The sequence below is a fragment of the Rhineura floridana genome, chromosome 3, assembly GCF_030035675.1.
Source record: "Rhineura floridana isolate rRhiFlo1 chromosome 3, rRhiFlo1.hap2, whole genome shotgun sequence".
NCBI classification, from domain to species: Eukaryota; Metazoa; Chordata; class Lepidosauria; order Squamata; family Rhineuridae; genus Rhineura; species Rhineura floridana.
This window is the reverse complement of record NC_084482.1, coordinates 229,889,943-229,909,861: the sequence shown is the minus strand read 5'-3', so window position 1 is coordinate 229,909,861 and position 19,919 is coordinate 229,889,943. Positions and strand designations below refer to the sequence as shown.

The 19,919-nt window shown below is 47.9% G+C and overlaps 1 protein-coding gene and 2 pseudogenes across 1 annotated transcript in view; 1 reads left to right on the top strand and 2 right to left on the bottom strand.

Annotated features, from left to right (window-relative positions):
- Positions 1-6,745, bottom strand: part of LOC133381895 (zinc finger protein 420-like) — a 154,425-nt pseudogene extending 147,680 nt beyond the window's left edge.
- The window catches only part of LOC133381918 (zinc finger protein 420-like), a 44,391-nt gene extending 27,026 nt beyond the window's left edge, over positions 1-17,365 (top strand). Inside the window, exon 7 of the mRNA XM_061621497.1 lies at positions 13,508-17,365. Coding sequence (XP_061477481.1) covers positions 13,508-14,444 — 937 coding nt within the window. The 3' untranslated portion in view covers positions 14,445-17,365. The remainder of the gene's footprint in view (positions 1-13,507) is intronic.
- On the bottom strand, positions 8,728-8,829 carry LOC133382552 (5S ribosomal RNA; annotated as a pseudogene).
- Positions 17,366-19,919: the final 2,554 nt, after the last annotated feature.

Here is a 19,919-nt window from a genome sequence, read left to right as displayed (position 1 = left end):
AGGAGAAATTACCCAGGCGTTTGATGGCTGACAGATACCGACCATGCCAATTGTGAAATTAACAACCGTGTGGTTGTGCAATTGCTTTTAAATGTTTTGAGTTGGTCTAAGTTTTTTAGAACTTTTTAAATGGTTTTAAAATGATCTAAATACATTTTTATTTTAAATTGCATGGTTTTAAAATTTTGTTTCCTGCTACCCTGGACTCCTTTGGGATGAAGGACGGGGTACAAATTTAAGAAGAAATATTGCCTCTAATAATATTTGTAATTAAAAAATAGCAGGACTAGGAAGATTTCTGCATGAAACCTTAGATGGCCTCCAACAATCCATGTAGGCCAGAAAAGGAAGGGGGCCTGGAGGCCTCTAGATGTGGCTAGATTGCAACTCCCATCAGTCCCAGCCCACTTGGTCCATGACGATTGTCTGGTCAATGTAATCCAGCAATATCTGGAGGGCACCAGGGTTCGCCACAAGTGATACAGAGCTACACTCAAAGAAGTAAAGAAAGAAACTGGTTCTCTATCTCCAAATATATGTGTCCTTGTTGCCATAACAAGGGGTATGTTCTGCATCTCAGGCAACTGCCAAACATCCCCGTAGCCAAAGGCAGCCATCCTGAGTCAGACAGAAACCAAAGGTCTTCTCTACCAGACAATGTAGGCTCAAATCCACGGAGCAGAGCTTTGGCTGACTCCTGACCAAAAACTCTTTGCAAAACGTTTGACTGTATATTTATTGGAGACTTGCCTTTAACCGTCTGGCCACCTCCAAATTAAAACACTGTAATGCATTGATTGTGGGGTTGCCTTCAGAAATGGCAGTTTAATTCAAACAACAACTGCCAGCTGAGACTGGGCAGCATGATCGGTGCCAACTGAACTGGCTGCCAGAACAGTTCTGGGCCCAATTCAAAATTTAGCTTTTACTTTCATTTATTTTTACTTATTATGATTATTGTTACATTTTTGGACCACCCTTCAACTGAGGTTCTCAAGAACTATAGTGAAATGCAACATAAACATCAACAATAAAACTACGATATCATCAAACTCACAAATCTGCCACAAAACTCCAGCTGTACACTAAAGTGTAGATGGGTTGACTGAGTTTACTTATAAGCCGCCTTTCCACAAATGAGATATGCCAAAAGGAGCTTATAACAAACAAGCCAAAATTTTGACTTCCATAGCTTGGGTCCCAGGACCTGAGAGATCTCCTGTCCCCACAGGTATCTGTCTGTCCACTACAGTCTTCACCAAGGGGGTCCTTCTCCATCTAAGGTGCGGCTGGTGGTTACGAGAGAAAGAGCCTCCTCAGTCGTGGTCCCGACTCTGGCCCTCTCTCCTGACAGAGGCCTGCCTGGTGCCAACACTGATCTCATTTTGGCACCAGGCAAGTTTTTTTTTTAATTCTATTTTCCCCAGACCTAATAAATGAGCCTGTTCCTTACACTCCCCTTTTCAAATTTTGGAGACTGCTGCTTTTAGCTGAGAATGTTTCAAAATGTTGTACTTTTGATTTAGTTTTAATATGCTGCCATGAGAACTTGTTCAAAAGGTGAGAATGAAATAAAGTGCTGTTGCAACGTAACAATGACCATCAACTCAGACAGCTTTAAAAGAGGATTAGACATATTCATGGAAGAGGAGAAGACTACCAATGGCTACTAGCCACAATGGTTATGCTCTCCCTCTAGGGTCAGAGGCAGTATGCCTTTGCATAATACCAGCTGTTGGGAATCACAAGTGGGGAGAGAGTGTTGCTGTTGCACTCAGGTCCTGCTTGTGGGCTTCTTCCCATTGGTGCATCTGTGACAAGAGGAGGCTGGATTAGAGGGGGCTGCTTTGGCCCAATCCAGCTCCTTCAGGGGTCTTCTGATGCTCCTTACCCAGAGAGACCAAATTCCCATAATTCTCCACCATGACCTCCCACTGGAGAGCCCTTTGGTCTGGGTCCAGCAGAGCCCACTCCTCCTCTGTGAAGTACACAGCCACCTCCTCGAAGGTCACCGGGCCCTGGGAAAAGAAGAGGAAGGAAATATTTTCTCCGCAAGGGTAACAAAACAATCCAAGGAAAGATAGCAGAAGGCAGAGACGGCTGGAGGTTGTCCTTCAAAATCCAAAGCTCATTCAGAGCCTTCCTACCGAGGCCGCTTTGACAGGTTCCGTCATGTCCAGGGATGTCTGCGGGGGACAGAGGAGGCACCTATGCCTAATTTTCCACTTCTCCTACCTGACCAGGCAACTGTACAGCAACCATTTCCGCTCCGTCACACAGCAGAGAAGGGTTGGGATGATCTGCTGGTGTTGCTCTGTTGCCTGTGAGGAAGAGAAAGGGAGGAGGTGAGAAGGGAGTGCTTCAACCTGTTCACTGCCTTGTCCAGTTCACAGTCGGCTGATCTTCCTTTCTCAGCAGCCCTGACCTGCCTGGGAGTCGCATACATTAGAGAATGCTCTTGCCCACAGATCCCTCCTTGCTCATGAAGCTCACCTGGACATAAACATTCAATATTAATCTTATTAATATCATTGCTGCTGCTGCTGTTGTTACTATTATTATTATTTCAATTGATATCCTACCACCACCACCATTATTATTACTGTAGTTTCAGTGTCTATCCTGCCCTCCCTCTCAAGGGAGCCCATCAATAAAAATATCTAAAAAAAGTTAGGAACTTTTAAAAAGTTAGGAATCACATACGATTCTCACTGAGCCTTGGGATCACCTACAGCAGGAACAGCCAATGGGGCACTCTCCAGTTGTTGATGGGCCACAGCTCCCATCATCATCCCTGACCATTAGTCATGCTGGCCTCCGGGGGCTGGCAGGAGCTGGAGTCAAGCAACAACGTATTGGCTACCAACGATCTAGAGCAGGGGTTCCCAAACTGTGGCCCGTTGACCCCCCCAGTGGCCCATCAGCTTCATTCAAATGGTCCGCAGAATCTCAGTGGATTTTGAGGATGAAGACAGGAGATGGAATATCCATCGTTTTAAATATTCATACTGATTTTTAATTGCATTTTTCCTTTTCGCTTCCTTTATGTCTTATACTGCATTTAATTGTATTACAGCACCTAGCACAGCACAGAAAAATCACAGTCTGCCAAGACCCTTGTGCATTTTCAAGTGGTATACGGAAAGGGGGAGTTTAGGACCCACCGATCTGGAGAGGACCCGATCCATGTTCCCCCACTCGTCTGATCCTCATCCTTTTCTGTAGTTTGGACACCTAACAACTTAAATATTTGGAGTGAAACATCTTCCCCCCCATTTAAAAAGAATCTGGAGGCAATCATAGAATAGAATCATAGAATCATAGAGTTGGAAGGGGCCTTGTAGGCCATCGAGTCCAACTCCCTGCTCACAGCAGGAAATCCACAGCTAGAGCATCTCCCGCAGATAGCTGTCCAGCCTCTGCTTGAAGACGTCCAACGAAGGGGATCCCACCACCTCCCTAGGCAGTCGGTTCCATTGCCGAACTGCCCTTACTGTCAAGAAGTTCCTTCTAATGTCCAATCTGAATCTACGCTCCTGCAACTTAAAACCATTAGACCTAGTCCTACCCTCTGGGGCAGCAGAGAACAAATCTGTACCCTCCTCTATGTGACAGCCCTTCAGGTACTTAAAGAGTGCAATCATGTCGCCCCTCAGCCTTCTCTTCCCCAGACTGAACATGCCAAGTTCCTTCAACCTTTCCTCATAAGACTTGTTCTCCATACCGGCACTCCCATCCCACCCCACAGGCCCAAAGCAGTGGGTGGTCTTCAACACTAGGCCTACTCAGAGTAGACCCATTGAAGTTAATAGGCAAGTCTCACTTATTTCAATAGGTCTACTCTTAGTAGGATTTTGCTCAATACAACCTAGTGCATCCAGACTCCCTTGAGAGAATGTGATCAAACTGAAATTTGCTCCCAGTTCATCCTTACCCAAAGAGGGGGTGCTTCCCCTGCTGCCCTCCGGCACGCCTCCCCTGCACAGCCGCTTCTGCCTGGTGTCCGATGGACCCTTCTCTGCCTTGGGGGAAAGAGGGCCCACTTTCTTTGGTCCCTGAACCTGAAAAAGTGGGGATTCCAGCAAGGGATGGAGATGGATTAGGAAGAGACTGATGAAGGCAAAGGACACGGGGGCCAGGAGATCTCTTTTGGGGATGAATTCAAGGAGGAAACAAGCCAACAAACCCAGGCGTCACATTTGCCGGGGGGGGTTTGCACATGTTATTAGAACCCCCAAATGCTCACTCTCTCACCTGTTCCTCTTCCTGCCTCTTCCCCTCGGCCTGGCTCAGGAGGAAGCCTTCTGCCAGAGCCACCGCCTGGGAACTGCTCTCCGCTCCGCACTCCCTGACCCAGCTCTCCATCTCCGGGGGGAGGATAGTCAGGAACTGCTCCAGGACCACCAGGTCCAGCATCTCAGCCTTGGTGTGCCTTTCAGGCTTCAGCCACTGATGGTAAAGGTGGTGGAGCCGGCTGCAGACCTCCCGGGGCCCCTCAGCCTCCTGGTAGCAAAACTCCCTGAAGTGTTGGCGCTGGACGTCTGAGCTGGCATTACCCTCGCCCAGGATCTTCTGCACATTCCTTTCCCAGACCTCCCCACTGCTCCCAGTCTGGGCAATGTGGGGGCCTTTTCCCACCCAGGGGCCAGCCGAGTCTGGCTTTTTCATCTTTGCTCTGGGCTCTAGTGAAGCTCCCAATGCGAAGGCAGTTTCTCACTTGAGCCACAAGTGGCCTGGAGTTGACGAGTGGGGGGGTGCTGCACCCTCTTGCAAAGGCCACAACCCCCCGCTGCATGCAAGAAGTGGGAAGACCCTTTGCAAGGAGGAAAGGATGGTCCCAGCTAGTGACCTGTAAAGGAAGGCAGACAGACACACAGACTTATATGCAATTTTGGGAGGGAGGCAGTATGGTGCAGTGGTCAGAGCAGGGGTTCTCAAGCCTGTGGTCCATGTCCCCTGGTGCTTCAGTGGGTCTGTGAAGTGGGCACAAAAAACAAAACAATTTCCAATGCAATAAAATAAGCTGCATTTATTTATTTAGGGGGTGGGGGGAATCCATTGCTTCCATCAGATTCTCAGAGGGGTGCCAGGCTGGGACCTAGGAGGAGGCTAGGGTTCAAATCCTCCACTCAGCCATAAGGCTCCTTGGGCCAGTCACTGCCCTCAGCCTGACCTACCTCACAGGGTTCTTGTGAGGGCAAAGTGGGGAGGGGGAGAAGCCGCCTTGAGCTCTTTGGGAATAAGAGTGGAATATACATCTAATTTAGTAAATAATATAAAAAATAAAGAAACAGAGGCTCAAACCAGCCTTCTGGCTGACATCCACACACGAGGATGGATTTCCCCCCTTAGTTTGACACCAGACCCCTAAAGACTCCCTCCCCTTCAACCCCCCCACCCACAACTGCTGTGCCTACTCCGCCCTCTGCCCCCTCCCCCAAATGCCCATTCCTTCTGTTATCTCCTCCTTCCCTCCTGCGCTCCCAGTGCGCGCTGGTTTGAAACCGGTTTCAGTCCCGGGAAGCGGGACTCGCAATCTTCCCACCCTTTTGTTCTGGCAGCTGCAGCGCTGGGAAAACCGGGGGAGGGGGCGAGCGGGGGGGTGGAAACTCCAAGATGGGCGGGAGATGGGGGTGTGTGGATGAATCAGCTGCACAGCCAACATCCTTTTGAGGGGGAGACGATCTGGAGCTCCCCCTCCCTCCCAGCCCCCCTCCCAACCGGCTGCCCCCCGTCTCCTTTTGTCTCCATCCATTGCTTGAGCTCTTTTCTCCCCCCTCACCTCATTCCTTTGTATCTCCTCCCCCCCCCACGCCAGAGGACCTCCTCCCACCAAAACATGCATTTCCCACTCACCGATTCCCCTTGGAGGAAGAGTCAGGCTGGGGGGGGGGCAAGGGGCCCTGATGCTCGGGGGAGGGGAGGAGGGGGAAATCCCAGGCTCCTCTGATGCTCTGCGCGCAACAGCCCGCCCCCTCCCCAGTGCCACCCCCCCACTCCTCCTTGCGCGCCTCTCCAGGAACCCAGCCTCTTGCTCGCTTTAACCCTTCCTCTCCCCAGACCCCACGGAGGAGCAGAGCCCTCCGCCTCTCCGGCCCTGCAAAAGCGCCGAGAGGCACGCGCGGGGAGCGGCCCGCGGGGAGCGGCCCGCGGGGAGCTCCGTGCGTGGTGCGCTCCTCCCGCCGCGCGCCTCGCCGGACAGAGAAAGCGAAGGAGAGCCCCGGAGAGGGTTAAAGCAGCCGCCTGCTCCTCCCGGAGGTCACTTCCTGTTCTCCCCCCCCAGGCAGTCATTGTGTGGGGGAAAGCGGGGAGGGGTGTGGTTGTGGGTCCGGGGGAACCGGGGAGGAGGAGGAGGAGGAGGAGGTAAGGGACGGGTCCCCTACTGGAAATAAACGAAGGCCCAGGAGGGGGGAGGGAAATGAGGTCATTGCATGCAGAACAGCGTCCCCCCCCCCCGGCTAGAGCCCGAGAATGTTTCGGAAAAGACCCGCCGGATCCGCCGCCTTTCTTAGCGGGTTCTCCTTTTGCATCCCAAAGATCTAAGGCAGCCGCGATGGGCGAGCTTCCCTACGCGCTTTTGGAAAGCAGCCCCTGAACTAGAGAAAGGGCTCGTAGCCCAGTGGGTAGAGCAGCTGCTCTGCTGGCAAGCCCCTGGTGGCATCTCCAGACAGGGCTGGGAGAGACCCCCTGTCTTCAACCCTGGAGAGCCACTGCTGCCAGTCAGTGTAGGCAACTAGGTGGACCAATGGCCTGACCCAGTATAAGGCAGCTCCCTGTGGTTTTTATAAAAACCCCAGATAGATGAACCACTAGTGGCAGGTGTGGGGAAAGCGGCTTTGTGCGTTCGGCCTCTGGAAGAACCAAAGAGGTGGAGCTTGCACCCTGTGAATGTTCACAATGCAGGAAGCAAGCTTTAGAGTAACACAGGGCTCTTCCTCACATTAGGCGCTTTACAAAACAATCACCAAGGGAATGTTTCCGACTTGAGGAGACGGGGCCTCGGCGTTCCAGCCCATGGGTGGATCTTTCTAACTCTTGGGGTTTGCCTGTATTTCTTTATTTCAGGGAGAAACTCAAAATCTGGTTGCCGGGAAGAGATCTAGTTTCGCCTGCAAAGTATTTGCTGGAGGCAGCCCTGGTAACGGAAGGCTGATTGCCTCCTTGTGCGGCTCAGTGGGGGCCGCTTTGCACACCCCTTTTGCCCTGGGAATGAAGCGGGCTTCGTGTAAAGGGGAGAGCTTGGGCCTGTTTGGAGCTGCGGGTTGAGTGCAGACAGAAAATGAACCCTCAAGGCATCCCAGTGGGCAATGAAACAAGGAGGGGAGCAGGAAAAGACTCTCATGCTATCCAGGCTGGGAGCAGCAGGGGATTCTGGGAGAAAATGGCTCAGAAAATTGCGGATGAACCAAATGTGCATTGGGATGTTCACCCACTTCTCTTCAGGGAGTTTTGCTACCAAGAGGCTGAGGGCCCCCGAGAGGTTTGCAGCCGGCTCCACTCCCTTTGCTGTCAGTGGCTGAAGCCGGAAAGGCACTCAAAAGCCCAGATGCTGGACCTGGTGGTCCTGGAGCAGTTCCTGACTGTCCTCCCCCCGGAGATGGAGAGCTGGGTCAGGGAGTGCGGAGCAGAGAGCAGTTCCCAGGCGGTGGCTCTGGCAGAAGGCTTCCTCCTGAGCCAGGCCGAGGGGGAGAGGCAGGAAGAGGATCAGGTGAGAGAGAGAGAGAGCATTGCTATCCAGATACCTCCATGGGGCTGAGACTGCCTTCTGACATTCCAAGCCCCCACCTCCCACCCCCAGCAGTTATTTCCAAGGGGGAGATTTCACTGCCTCTTTAGGCAGACGGTTCTGTGGGTCAGGCGCTAAGGACAAGGGGGAGGAAGGGGGTCAGGGGAGGGTGCCTTTCATCCTGGCAGTTCAGGTGATCTGCTCAACAAACTGGCCACAGCGTTCTGCACCGGCTGCAGAGTCCAGGCCAGCCCCAAGGGAAGCCCCGCAAAGAGCCCACTACGGTAGCCCAACTGTGAAGAGATCCAGGACTTAGGAAGATCCAGGGGCTCAAGGCTTCCCTAATCCACCGTCCCTTTCTCTGTCTGTCTGGGGTCCTTTTTCAGGTGAATTGTCCGTTAGCCACAGGAGCTGCCGATTTCCTTGAGGCAGAGAAGACTCTGTTGGAAACCAGACAGAGGTGGCTGTTCCGGGGGATCCCGCTGGAGGGGGAGAGAGGGGCTGTCTCTCCAGGTAGGGACCAATGAGACACGTTTCAAGTTAACCTCCCTCTCTCAAGCCTGGGGGTGGGGTGGGGGTTGCAGCTTCTCTCCAATCTTGTCTCACTTTTGAGGGTTTTCTTTTTTAATTTCACTTCATGGATTGAAAGAAATCTTTCCCCGCTCTTGCTTTTCTGGGCCAGGTGCTTGGATATATATATATATATATATATATATATATATATATATATGTTTTATTTTACAAGTTAATAATCCAGTTACCTGAGGCCATCAAAGCAGTGTACAAGGTAAAAATGAATACAAAACAATTAAAATTAAAAACAGTTAAAACCATTTCTACATATTTGTTTAATATAATTTGCGTACCACTGTTGTTGTTATATGCCTTAAAGTCGATTATGACTTATGGCGAGCCTATGAATCTTCTGGATGTATCCGTAGGGTTTTCATGGTAAGAGGTATTCAGAGATGGTTTAGCACTGCCTTCCTCTATGCCTACGGCACCCGGTATTCCCAGGCGATCTCCCATCCAAGTACTAACCAGGCCTGACCCTGCTTAGCTTCCATGATCGGACGAGATCGGGTGTGTTCAGGGTAGTATGGTGTGTATCGATAGCTGCAAATAAAACTTCTAAGTGGCTTACAAAGAATGTAAAGCATACCTTGAAACTAAGTAAAAATTGGGTTTAAAAACAAGTTACAAAAAGCAAATTGTGCGGCTGGGAGCCTGTCTCTTTTCACCTGCTAATGGATTCCAGAGGGCTGGCGTTGCACAGCTAAAAACTAGACTGGCACTTTGAACTGGGCCTGAAAAGCAAAAGGGGAGACAGATTCAATTTCAGTCCAAGAAAGGACGTGCCAAAGGCTTCTTTAAAAGAAGGACGGAACACCTGTCTGCCCAATCCTTTGTCTCTCTCCCCCTCCACAGGCAGTGGGATGGTGCTAGGGCTTCCTTCATGCCCTTCTCTTTCCGCTGGAGTGGAACTGGATGTTGTGGAGTTGCCAAATCAGGTAGGAGATGAATTATTCTAGAGGTGGGCTGACCCCGATCTCTCTGGGTCCAGAAATGGTCTGTCTCAGCTTCCCAGGACTGGTTCCCTGAAGATGTTCTGCAGGCATCCAACTTGGGTAGGCTGAGATCTCTTTCTCCCTGTTCCTTTGCTTCTATCAAAGCTGCTTCCTCCGTGTTTTGGATAGCTGCATCATTTCCTCTGACAACATGTTTTATTTGTCTTCCAGGATCCGGTGACGTTCGAGGAGGTGGCCGTGCATTTCACAGAGGAGGAATGGGCTCTGCTGGATCCCGGCCAAAGATCTCTGCACAGGGCAGTCATGGAGGAGAATTCCTGGAGCCTGGCATCTCTGGGTAAGGATCTCTTTTTTTGCCTTGGCTGATAGATATTTTTAGTATTAGAGCTGGAAAGTACAAGGTGATGTTCTTAAAACCCTAAAGGCAACAGTAAAGCCCTCTTGCATCCACTTTCAAGCTGTCCTTCTGTGCTTCTAAATCTGTATTATTAATTAAGATTATTGATCACCTCCTAAGGACTGTCAATGCAGAATAAAACTCGCCCTAATCAATACAAAGTATAGCAGGGATCCTTTCTGAACCAAAGTAAAACTGCAGTGGTTCAGTGCCCACAGGAACACTTAACTGGTGGTTAAGTGTCCACAAGAAGGAAGATGGGAAAAAACCAGAACAACTGGACCACGCCCTGTGGCCCCTTGCTGGCCAAACCTCCATGGCTTCCTAGCTGTCTCCCCAGGTCCGGTGGGCGCCAGCCACCACTGAATACAGAGTCACACCAAATGCGATTTGAATCACCATATTAAAAAAACAGTTTAAATCACAGCAACAAATCAAATGAATCAAAACAATCACTACAAGATTTACAATTTGTTAAAACTCAACCAGTCTCCAAGAATTAAAATATCAACACTGCAGTGCCTGAGAAAATGTTTCTGCCCAGCACTGAAACAATCAGATCGTTGGCAGCAGGCAAGCTTCTCTGGAGAGGACATTCCATAAATCAGGTGTGATTTTGGCCCTGCGGATATTGCTGAACTGGAACTCCCAGAATCTCTGGCCATTGGCCATACTTTCTGGGGCTGATGGGAGCTGCAGTTCAACAACATCAGGAGGTCCAAAGGTTCCCCACATCTACCATGGGGACGTTGACTAGAAAGTCCTCTCTCTGGTAGCCACCCTCTGCACCTCTTGTGGAGTGGGCACTTGGAGAAGGCCCTCCAAATATTACCTTAGTCTTACCGTGACCTTGGGATTATTGGTTGGTTGTGATGTGGAGGTGGCCTTTTTCGCTGGTGGTTCTAGAATGTATTCTCTGCTGAAATAAGAAAGGCCCCATCTGAATTGGCATTCCTCCGGCTTTTCAAGACGCACCAGCTTGCACTGACATTTCCTTTGTCTCATGACCTGAGTCTCTTGTTTTAGTTCCTCGGTCATTTTAATGGGATTGTCCTGCTGCATGTTTTAATTATGAAAGTTTATATTTTAAGATTTGTGTCGTTGGCTTTTTATCCTTGTAAGCATCTTAGAAGCCTGTTTTGGCATTGAGCGGTGTATACATGAATAAACAATATCCAGGTATGCTCATACACGAAGAGGCATTCTACAACTTGTTGGAGTCCCAAGCTGTGTAATGCTGTAAAGGTTTGAACCAGCACTTTAAATTGGGACATGTCGCTGGATGGGGTTGCACTCCCCCTGAAGGAGCAGGTTCATAGCTTGGGGTTTTTCCTAGAACCATCTCTGTCACTTGAGCCTCAGGTAGCCTCGGTGGCACAGAGTGCCTTCTACCAACTTTAGTTGGTGGCCCAGCTATGCCCCATTATCTGGACAGGGATAACCTGGCTTCAGTTGTCCATGCTCTGGTAACCTCCAAGTTAGATTACTGCAATGTGCTCTATGTGGGGCTGCCTTTGAAGATGGTTTGGAAACTGCAGCTTGTGCAAAATGCAGTGGCCAGATTGGTTTGAACATATAAAATTGATTCTGGTCCGCTTGCATTTGCTGCCTGTATGTTTCCGAGCTCGATTCAAGGTGCTGGTTTTAACCTCTAAAGCCTTACATGGCTTGGGACCACAATACCTGATAGAATGCCTCTCCTGACACGAACCCACCCATACACTATGCTCAACATCCAAGGACCTTCTCCAGATGCCTACTGCAAGGGAAGCTGGCAACAAGGGAGAGGGCCTTCTCAGTGGTGCCCCCCAAATTATGAGTAATGATAACAACAGTGTTATCTTTTCAGTGGCAGGCTAAGACTTTCCTCTTCTCCCAGGCATTTTAGCATGTGTTTTGAAATTGTTTTTAAAAAATCTGTTTTTAAATGTGTATATTTGTTTTTAATGTTTTAATGGTTGTAAACCGCCCAGAGAGCTTCAGCTATGGGGCGGCATACAAATGTAATAAATAAATAAATAAATTGTTGAGGCCTTCATACTTGGAAATGTTGGAAGCTGCTTTCTGGCTTGACTCTGGAGAAAGTTAGGATGGTAGCAAGGGAAGGGCCGTAGCTCAGTGGCAGAGCATCTGCTGTGGATGCAGAAGCCCCCAGGTTCAACCCCCAGCATCGCCAAGTAGGGCTGGGAAAGACTTCCTGCCTGAAACCCAGGAAAGCTGCTGCCAGTCAGTGTAGACAATGCTGAGCTAGGTGGAGCAATTGCCTGACTCAGTGTATGACAGCCTGCTGTGTTCCTATGGTCTAAGAGGGATCTTCCCTCTGGGATGGGGCTTCTCCCACAGTCTTAAGTCTGAATATTTGTTATAAATGAACATGCCTGTTTCTGTTGGTTTCCCCCTTAAGGATGGTGTTTGGTTCCCAGACCTGACCTCTTCTCCTGGCTGGAAAGAGGAGGAGGAGATCCATTTGTCAAGTGCTCCAAGGAGGGAAAGAGATCAGCAGGTAGGAAGACACCAAGCTATGAATTCTCCTAGCAGATTTTTCTTCTGGCTGAACAGCCCCACTGGATACTTGACTGGTTTGGTTGGAGGAAAGAGCTGCAGATCATCTGTTGGACCCTGTGTCAGCTGGGAAAGTGGGAGGTTGTAGTGATGGGATCCGTTGTGTCCAAACTATGAGGGAAATGTCTGTGCCAAAGTCTATCCCAAGGATGGAGAACATGTAGCCCTCCAGACAGTGCTAGACTACAGTTCCCATAATTCCTGACTGTTGTCTGTGCTGATGGGAGTTGAAGTCCAACATCATCTGGAGGTTTCAGATTCCGCATTTCTGGTCTGTGCAGTCCATATAAGACATGTCAACATATAGATCTGCCCCTGGTCCATCTTGCCCTTTATCGCCTACAGGGACTAGAAGTGGCCCTTCAAGGTCTAAAGCAGAAGCCCTTCCCATCCACTATTTAAATGCTGGAAATAGCAGCTAGGACTTTACAAAACTGGACTCGAAACTAAAAAAATGAAATCGAACAGAGACAAATGCAATTAGGCAAAATAATTGTTACATTCATTCTAATTTTTATCCACCATCTCCCACCCCACGGAGGATCCTCAGAGCACCAGTATACTCTTAATTCAGATTATACTGGATGGGGCCATTGCTACAAGAGTTCACCCTTTTCATCACTGGACTCCTCATTTGGGCTTGTCCTTTGTCCTGCCTCCTACACCTAATGTTCCCCCAATCTCCTGTTATCAGTTTGTCATTGCGACATTTTGCCCCAGACTTTTGAATGTGCATGTATAGGATGGAAGTGTCTGGCTTGGCAATAATACATGTAGGATCTTGGCATTGTAGTCATTCACAAGCTGAACATGAATCAGTAATGTGATGTGGCTTCAAAAAAGGCTAATGTGGTTTTAGGCTACATTATTAGAACCCTTGCTTCCAAGTAACAAAGAGTATTAACTCCACTTTATTCTCTGCTAGTCAGCCCTCATCTAGTGTACTGAATGCTGCACTTTAAGAAGGATGTAGATAAATTGAAGCTGCTTTGTAATTCATATAACACCTACATGAGTTTCTTCTACAAATTAAATCTCATTAGGTTTCTTTATTCCTGCAGATGGTGGAAAGGGAAGCCCGCAGAGAAAGAAAACTGAATCAAAGCAGACATGGAGGATGAATTCTGACGCTTTTGAAGCTGCTAGTTCCCATGAAATCCCAATCCCACGAGAATGCCTCAAAGGAGAAAAAGGGAAAACTTTCTCTCTGTGTGCAAAACTGTCCAACATTAGTACAGATCAAAGGATTCATGGTGGGGACACACTGTTGATATGCTCAGAGTGCGGAAAGAGCTTCAATCGGAGCACTAACCTTATTCGGCATCAACGGATCCACACAGGAGAGAAACCATTTAAATGCTCAGAGTGTGGAAAGAGCTTCAGCCAGAAAATGAACCTTACTAGACATCAAAGAGTGCACACAAGGGACAAACCCCATGAATGTTCAGTGTGTGGGAAGAACTTCAGTCAGAACACAACCCTTAAGATACATCAAAGAATCCACACAGGGGAGAAACCATATACATGCTCAGAGTGTGGCAACAGCTTCCGTCAGAAGATAAACCTTACTAGACATCAAAGAGCGCACACAGGAGAGAAACCATATAAATGCTCAGAGTGTGGGAAGAGCTTTAGCCACAGCTCAAGCCTTAATGATCATCAAAGGATCCACACAGGTGAGAAACCGTATACATGCTCAGAGTGTGGAAAGAGCTTCAGCCAGATCACAAGCTTTTCTTACCATCAGAGACTTCACTCAAAAGGGAAACCATACAAATGTTCTGAGTGTGGAAAAAGCTTCAGCCATTGCTCAAACCTTAATGAACATCTAAGAATACACACTGGAGAGAAACCATATGAATGCTCAGAGTGCGAAAAGACCTTCAGTCAGAAGATAAACCTTGCTAGACATCAAAGAGTACATACAGGAGAGAAACCTTATCCGTGCTTAGAGTGTGGAAAGAGGTTCAGTGATGGCTCAAGCCTTACTGCCCATCAAAGAATACACACAGGAGAGAAACCATATAAATGCTCGGAATGTGGAAAGAGCTTCAGCCAACTCACTAACTTTACTTACCATCAAAGAATCCACACAGGAGAGAAACCATATAAATGCCCAGAGTGTGGAAAGAGTTTTAGTCAGAAGATAAACCTTATTCGACATCAAAGAGTTCACAAAGGAAGGCATCCTGAGATTGGTAGACGTGTTTGGAATGTGGAAAGAACTTGATAGACCACAGATCTTGATATCCAATGATTCACATGTAGGGAACATCTTATAAAAAGTGTGGAGCTTTTCTGGCCGATGTGATTTTAACCACCAGAGAGAATCCACACGGGAGAGAAACCTTGTGCTTGTTGTTGTTATATGTCTTCAAGTCGATTACGACTTATGGTGGCTCTATGAAACACCAACCTCTACCTGTTCAGATCTTGTAAGTTCAGGTCTGTGGCTTCCTTTACGGAATCAATCCATCTCTTGTTTGGCCTTCCTCTTTTTCTACTCCCTTCTGTTTTTCCCAGCATTATTGTCTTTCTCACATTCCATGAATATCGTGACAGATAAAGAACAAGATAGATTTTTTAAATAGATATATTAACTGTGGATTGAGACAAATCCTCGCGCTTGGCTCACCCCCAGTGAAATTGGTTGTCAGTCGGTTCAAGACCGACAAAGGAAATATTTCTTCACCCACCACACTGTAGGCAAGTTACAGAAATTATGTCCTCAATGTTTGATGAGGACTAGACAGCTGTAGAAATGGATTAGGCAAATTCTTGAAGGGCAGGTCTGTCCATGGCTATGATTTTAGGTAGTTAAGACTGGCTCCTGTGTGTGCATGGACAGTGTAGCTCTGAAGGACAGCAGGCTAAACAGATAGGAAAAGGCTAACATACTCATGTTTGCTTGGCGTCCATGGAGTCACCAGGCTGGTGCTCTTGGGAGGCCCGAGTGCTGAGCTTAGATGGACCATGGGACTAATTGCCCCATGACTGCCCTTCTATGGATATAGGAAGATGGGCCATGACTCCATAGGAAGCTTCAAGCAGACTCCATCAGACAGCCATCAGCTGGAGATGCTGTAGCTCAGGATTTCTTGCATCAAGCAGGGGTTTGATTATACAGCCTACGAATCCTCCCAGCAACTCTATGATTCTGTGAGTTTGCATGCAGAAGATATGCTCTACCACAGGATTCTGATCTCTCTGTAAATCTCCTTTTTCTCCATTCTGTAAAGTGGGGCAATATTTGTGGTTGTATTTGTGTTGGCAGATGTTGGATAGTTTACAGACGTTTTTTGGCAATGTTGCCTCAATTGTTCCCTGCGCTCTCCGCTTATCCCTGGTCGCTGGTTTGATAGGGAGTCGAATTCCTTCCTACCTTTATGAACAACAAAGAGTCTTGAGGCATCCTAAAGACTAGCGTGTTTAATTGCACATCAGCAGCCATGAATTCTGAGGTTGTCTGCACCACCGTGCCCCACAGAACCGGATTCCTGTGTTTCTTTGGAGGGACAAACTTCAGCAGGCTGGAAAGAGGAAGCTTTTAGAACTGGAGTGCGACACACCACTTTGCCAAATGAGGGGTGGATGTTTTCTGCCATCCTGCCTGGTTAGTGGAATAGTCAACAATCCTATGAGGACTGTGGGAGGGGAGGGGAGTTGTTTTAGAAGGGACATGAACTGGCCCTGTCAAAGATCCATCCCCTCGGGGTTCCTTACCCTCAGTACTCCAAGGGGGTTCTTTGCTTCTGAGAACAGGCCCCACCACACTGGGTTCCCACTTCTCAGGCACACTCCTCCCTTTCCACGGAAGTAATTACCCCTGGTATTCACTGCCACCACCCTTCTTTCTGAATTCTTCCTCTGAGTGAAGGGACCTCAGAGAACTATGTGATTTTAGAGGGATTGACCCTCACTAATCAATCTGTAGCGTTCAACCTTCCAGCGCTAGATTTAGAATCCTTAGTTCTAAGCCAATACACACCCTTTATACAAAGATTGTTTATTTAAGAGTAGATACGTTGGTATATACAACAGGAGAAATAGCAGTTTGATTCCTTAAAGCTAATCACCCTCAGGTAGGCTACACATGGTCATTGGCATAACAAAAGGAGAGAAGTTCAATACAGACACGAACTAAAGAAAGACTTATCCTAACTAGGATCCTATACTTACGTCCAGGTAACTATTCCTTCATGGAGCAGCCAGGTTCCCAAAAGGCTGTCCCTGTTACAGGTCAGCGAGTCGAGGTAGATGGAACAAGAGGGAACTCCCCTTTTTGAAAGAAGCTTCTTCATATTTATGGGTTTCTTTTCCTCAACAAAGAGGGGGGAAAGTAAATAGCCATATCCCGCCCCTGCTGGGGATCCCTTCCTTTGAAGTCTTTGAAGATTGAGAGAGCAAGACAGCATCATCCAGGTGTCCTGATCTACAATATCCCCTCTTCCTGACTTTTAATCCCAGGAAGCTGATAAGGAGCAACACCTAAAAATCAGTTGCATTTCCTTGCAAGGTTGTAAATTACCTGTCTGACACTGAGCTTCGGATCTTCCCCAGTAGGGAATCTCAAGGAAGACACAGGCTCCCAGAATTCTCTCTGGTTGCCTCACTTCAGCTTGACCAAAGTTAGCTATTCTTGACAGGCCCTACCTTCCATGGAACAGAGGGTGGGTTAACCCCCACCTCAAGAGGGATACTGTAGAGCTGGAAAAGTCTAGAAAAGGACAACCAAAATGATCAAGGGGATGCAGCGACTCCCCAATGAGGACAGATGACAACATTTGGGGCTTTTTAAGCTTAGAGCAGGGGTGGCCAAACTCGCTTAACGTAAGAGCCACATACGATAAACTTCAAATGTTTCAGAGCCGCAAGACATGAACAAATATTACACACACATTTTCATTGTTGCATGCACATTTTGTTACAAAAAAATTATATAAATATTATATAAATATTAAGAAATATATGTACGTAATAATATTCATGTATGTAGTTTTTAAACTGTTAATTTGGATTAGTTTCAATAATCACAAAGTACACATGTCTATACCAAATGTTTTCAAACTCCTGAATGATTATTGTTTTAACTATATTGAGCATATTTAATATGGTAATGAACTACGGAAACATCTAAGAAAAATATGCAAATAAAAGGGGTAAAAACAGATATTTAATGATATTTATTTGTCTTAGTAAATATCTGGTCAAAACACATATATGTCAAAGAGCCGCACGTGGCTTGTGAGCCGTAGTTTGGCCACCCCTGGCTTAGAGGAAAGACAAGTCAGAGGCGACATGACAGAGGTGCATAAAATTATGCAGGGCATGGAGAAAGTGGATAGAGAGTTGTTCTTCTTCTCTCGTAACATTATGGGATTCAGTCCCACAGGGGGCAGTGTTGGCCACCAACCTGGATGGTTGTAAAAAAGGGTTATGGAAATATATGGAGGAAAAGACTGAATGACTACTAGCCACAGTGGCTGTGTCCTCCCTCAACAGTTGTAATGTGTTTTACAGTCTTTCATTTTTAAGATGTTTTAAAGTGCTTTTTTGTTTGCTGCCCTGGGCTTCTTCTGGGAGGAAGGGCAGGGTATAAATTTTAATAAATAAATAAACAAACAGCTGGCAGCCACATTCCTCTGAATAATACCAGTTGCTGGGCATTACAGATGGGAGAGTTGCTGTTCCACCCAGATCCTGCTTGTTCCCACAGGGCTTCCCAGAGGGACATCTACTTGGCCACTGTGAGAAGCGGATGCTTTGGCCTCATCCAGCATCCAGGCTCATTCTCTGCCCTTACGGCCCTGCTGACACAACAAGCCGAAGACTTCGTATGAGCAAATTCCTTGGGTGAACACACCAAAATGGCATTCTCCTCTCCCACCTACCCGCTCCGCCAGTTGTCAAATCAAAGTCACTTTGCAGTGGATACTAGTTGCCATCTAGGGCCACCCCCGGCATTGGGATCGGACCCCACACCTATCGGGCAGGCCTATAACTCACTGGTGGAGCGCATGCTTTGCATGCAGTCACAGGTTCATTCCCTGGCATCTTCAGCGAGGGCTGCAAATGTGTCCTGCCTGTCATCCTGGAGAGCCGCTGCCAGTCAGTGTAGACAATATTGAGAAAGATGGACCAAGGACCCAACTCTGTGTAAGGCAGCTTTCTCCGTTCCTATTTGGGAAAGGTGCACAGCTCAGTGGCATACCAGCTGCCTGGCATGCAGAAGGTCCCAGGTTCAACCCCTGTCACCTCCAAGGATGGCCGGGAGACAACTGGGGCCTAGAAGCTCCACCATTGAACTACGGCTCTTCCCCAAAAGAATATGGCTTCTACCAAGTTGGACAACTGGTCCACCTAGCTCAATACTGCCTGCACTGACTGGCAGCAGGGCTCCAGGCTTTCGGGCAGGGAGTCTTTTCCCAGCCCTACCTGAAGATGCCAGCAGGGATTGAAGCTTGGTCCTTCTCATAGAATGGTAGAGTTGGAAGAAGCCTACAAGGCCATAGGGTCCAAACCCCTGCTCAATGCAGGAATCCAAATCAAAGCATTCCCGACAGATGGCTGTCCAGCTGACTCTTGAAGGCCTCCAGTGTTGGAGAGCCCACTACCTGTCTAGGTTATTGGTCCCATTGTCATATGGCTCTAACAGTTAGGAAGTTTTTCCTGATGTCCAGTCGAAATCTGGCTTCCTGCAACTTGAGCCCATTATTCCGTGTCCTGCACTCTGGGATGACCAAGAAGAGATCCCGGCCCTCCTCTGTATGACAACCTTTCATGTACTTGAAGAGTGCCATCTTATCTCCCCTCAGTCTTCTCTTCTCCAGGCTAAACATGCCCAGTTCTTTCAATCTCTCCTCATAGGGCTTGGTTTCCAGTCCCCTGATCATCCTTGTTGCCCTCCTCTGAAACCATTCCAGTTTGTCTGCATCCTTCTTAAAGTGTGGTGTCCAGAACTGGACACAGTACTCAAGAAGAGGCCCAACCAGTGCTGAATAGAAGGGAACTAATACTTCCGGCGATTTGGAAATTATACTTCTGTTAATGTAGCCTAAAATAGCATTTGCCTTTTTTGCAGCCACATTGTACTATTGGCTCATATTTAAATCCCAGGATCCTTCTTGCATGTAGTGTAGCTGAGCCATGTATCTCCCATCTTATAACTGCATGTGGTTTCTTTTTCCTAGGTGCAGAACTTTGCACTTATTCCTGTTAATTTTCATTCTGTTGTTTTCAGCCCAATGCTCCAGCCTTTCAAGATCCTTTTGAATTTTGTTTCTGTCCTCAAAGGTATTAGCTATGCCTCCCAATTTTGTATCATCTGCAAATTTGATAGGCATGCTCTGTACCTCCTCATCCAAGTGGTTAATAAAAATGTTGAAGAGCACTAGGCCCAAGGACCGAGCCCTGTGGTACCCCACTCATTACTTTCCCCCAGTTTGAGGAGGAACCATTGATAAGCACTCTTTGAGTACAATTTTCTAGCCAATTGTGGATCCACCTGATAGTTGGTCCCTCCAACCCACATGTAGCTAGCTTGCTAATCAGAATATCCTGGGGCACTATGATGGACCACCAGGGAATGCCCCTATGCCCCCTTCAGCCCTATGTGGATTGAGAATCAGGTCCCCCATGAACTGAACTGGCTGAGGAAGAAGGGCCAGGAGACAAACCGATGGAGAAACAGCTGCGGGGAAATGCA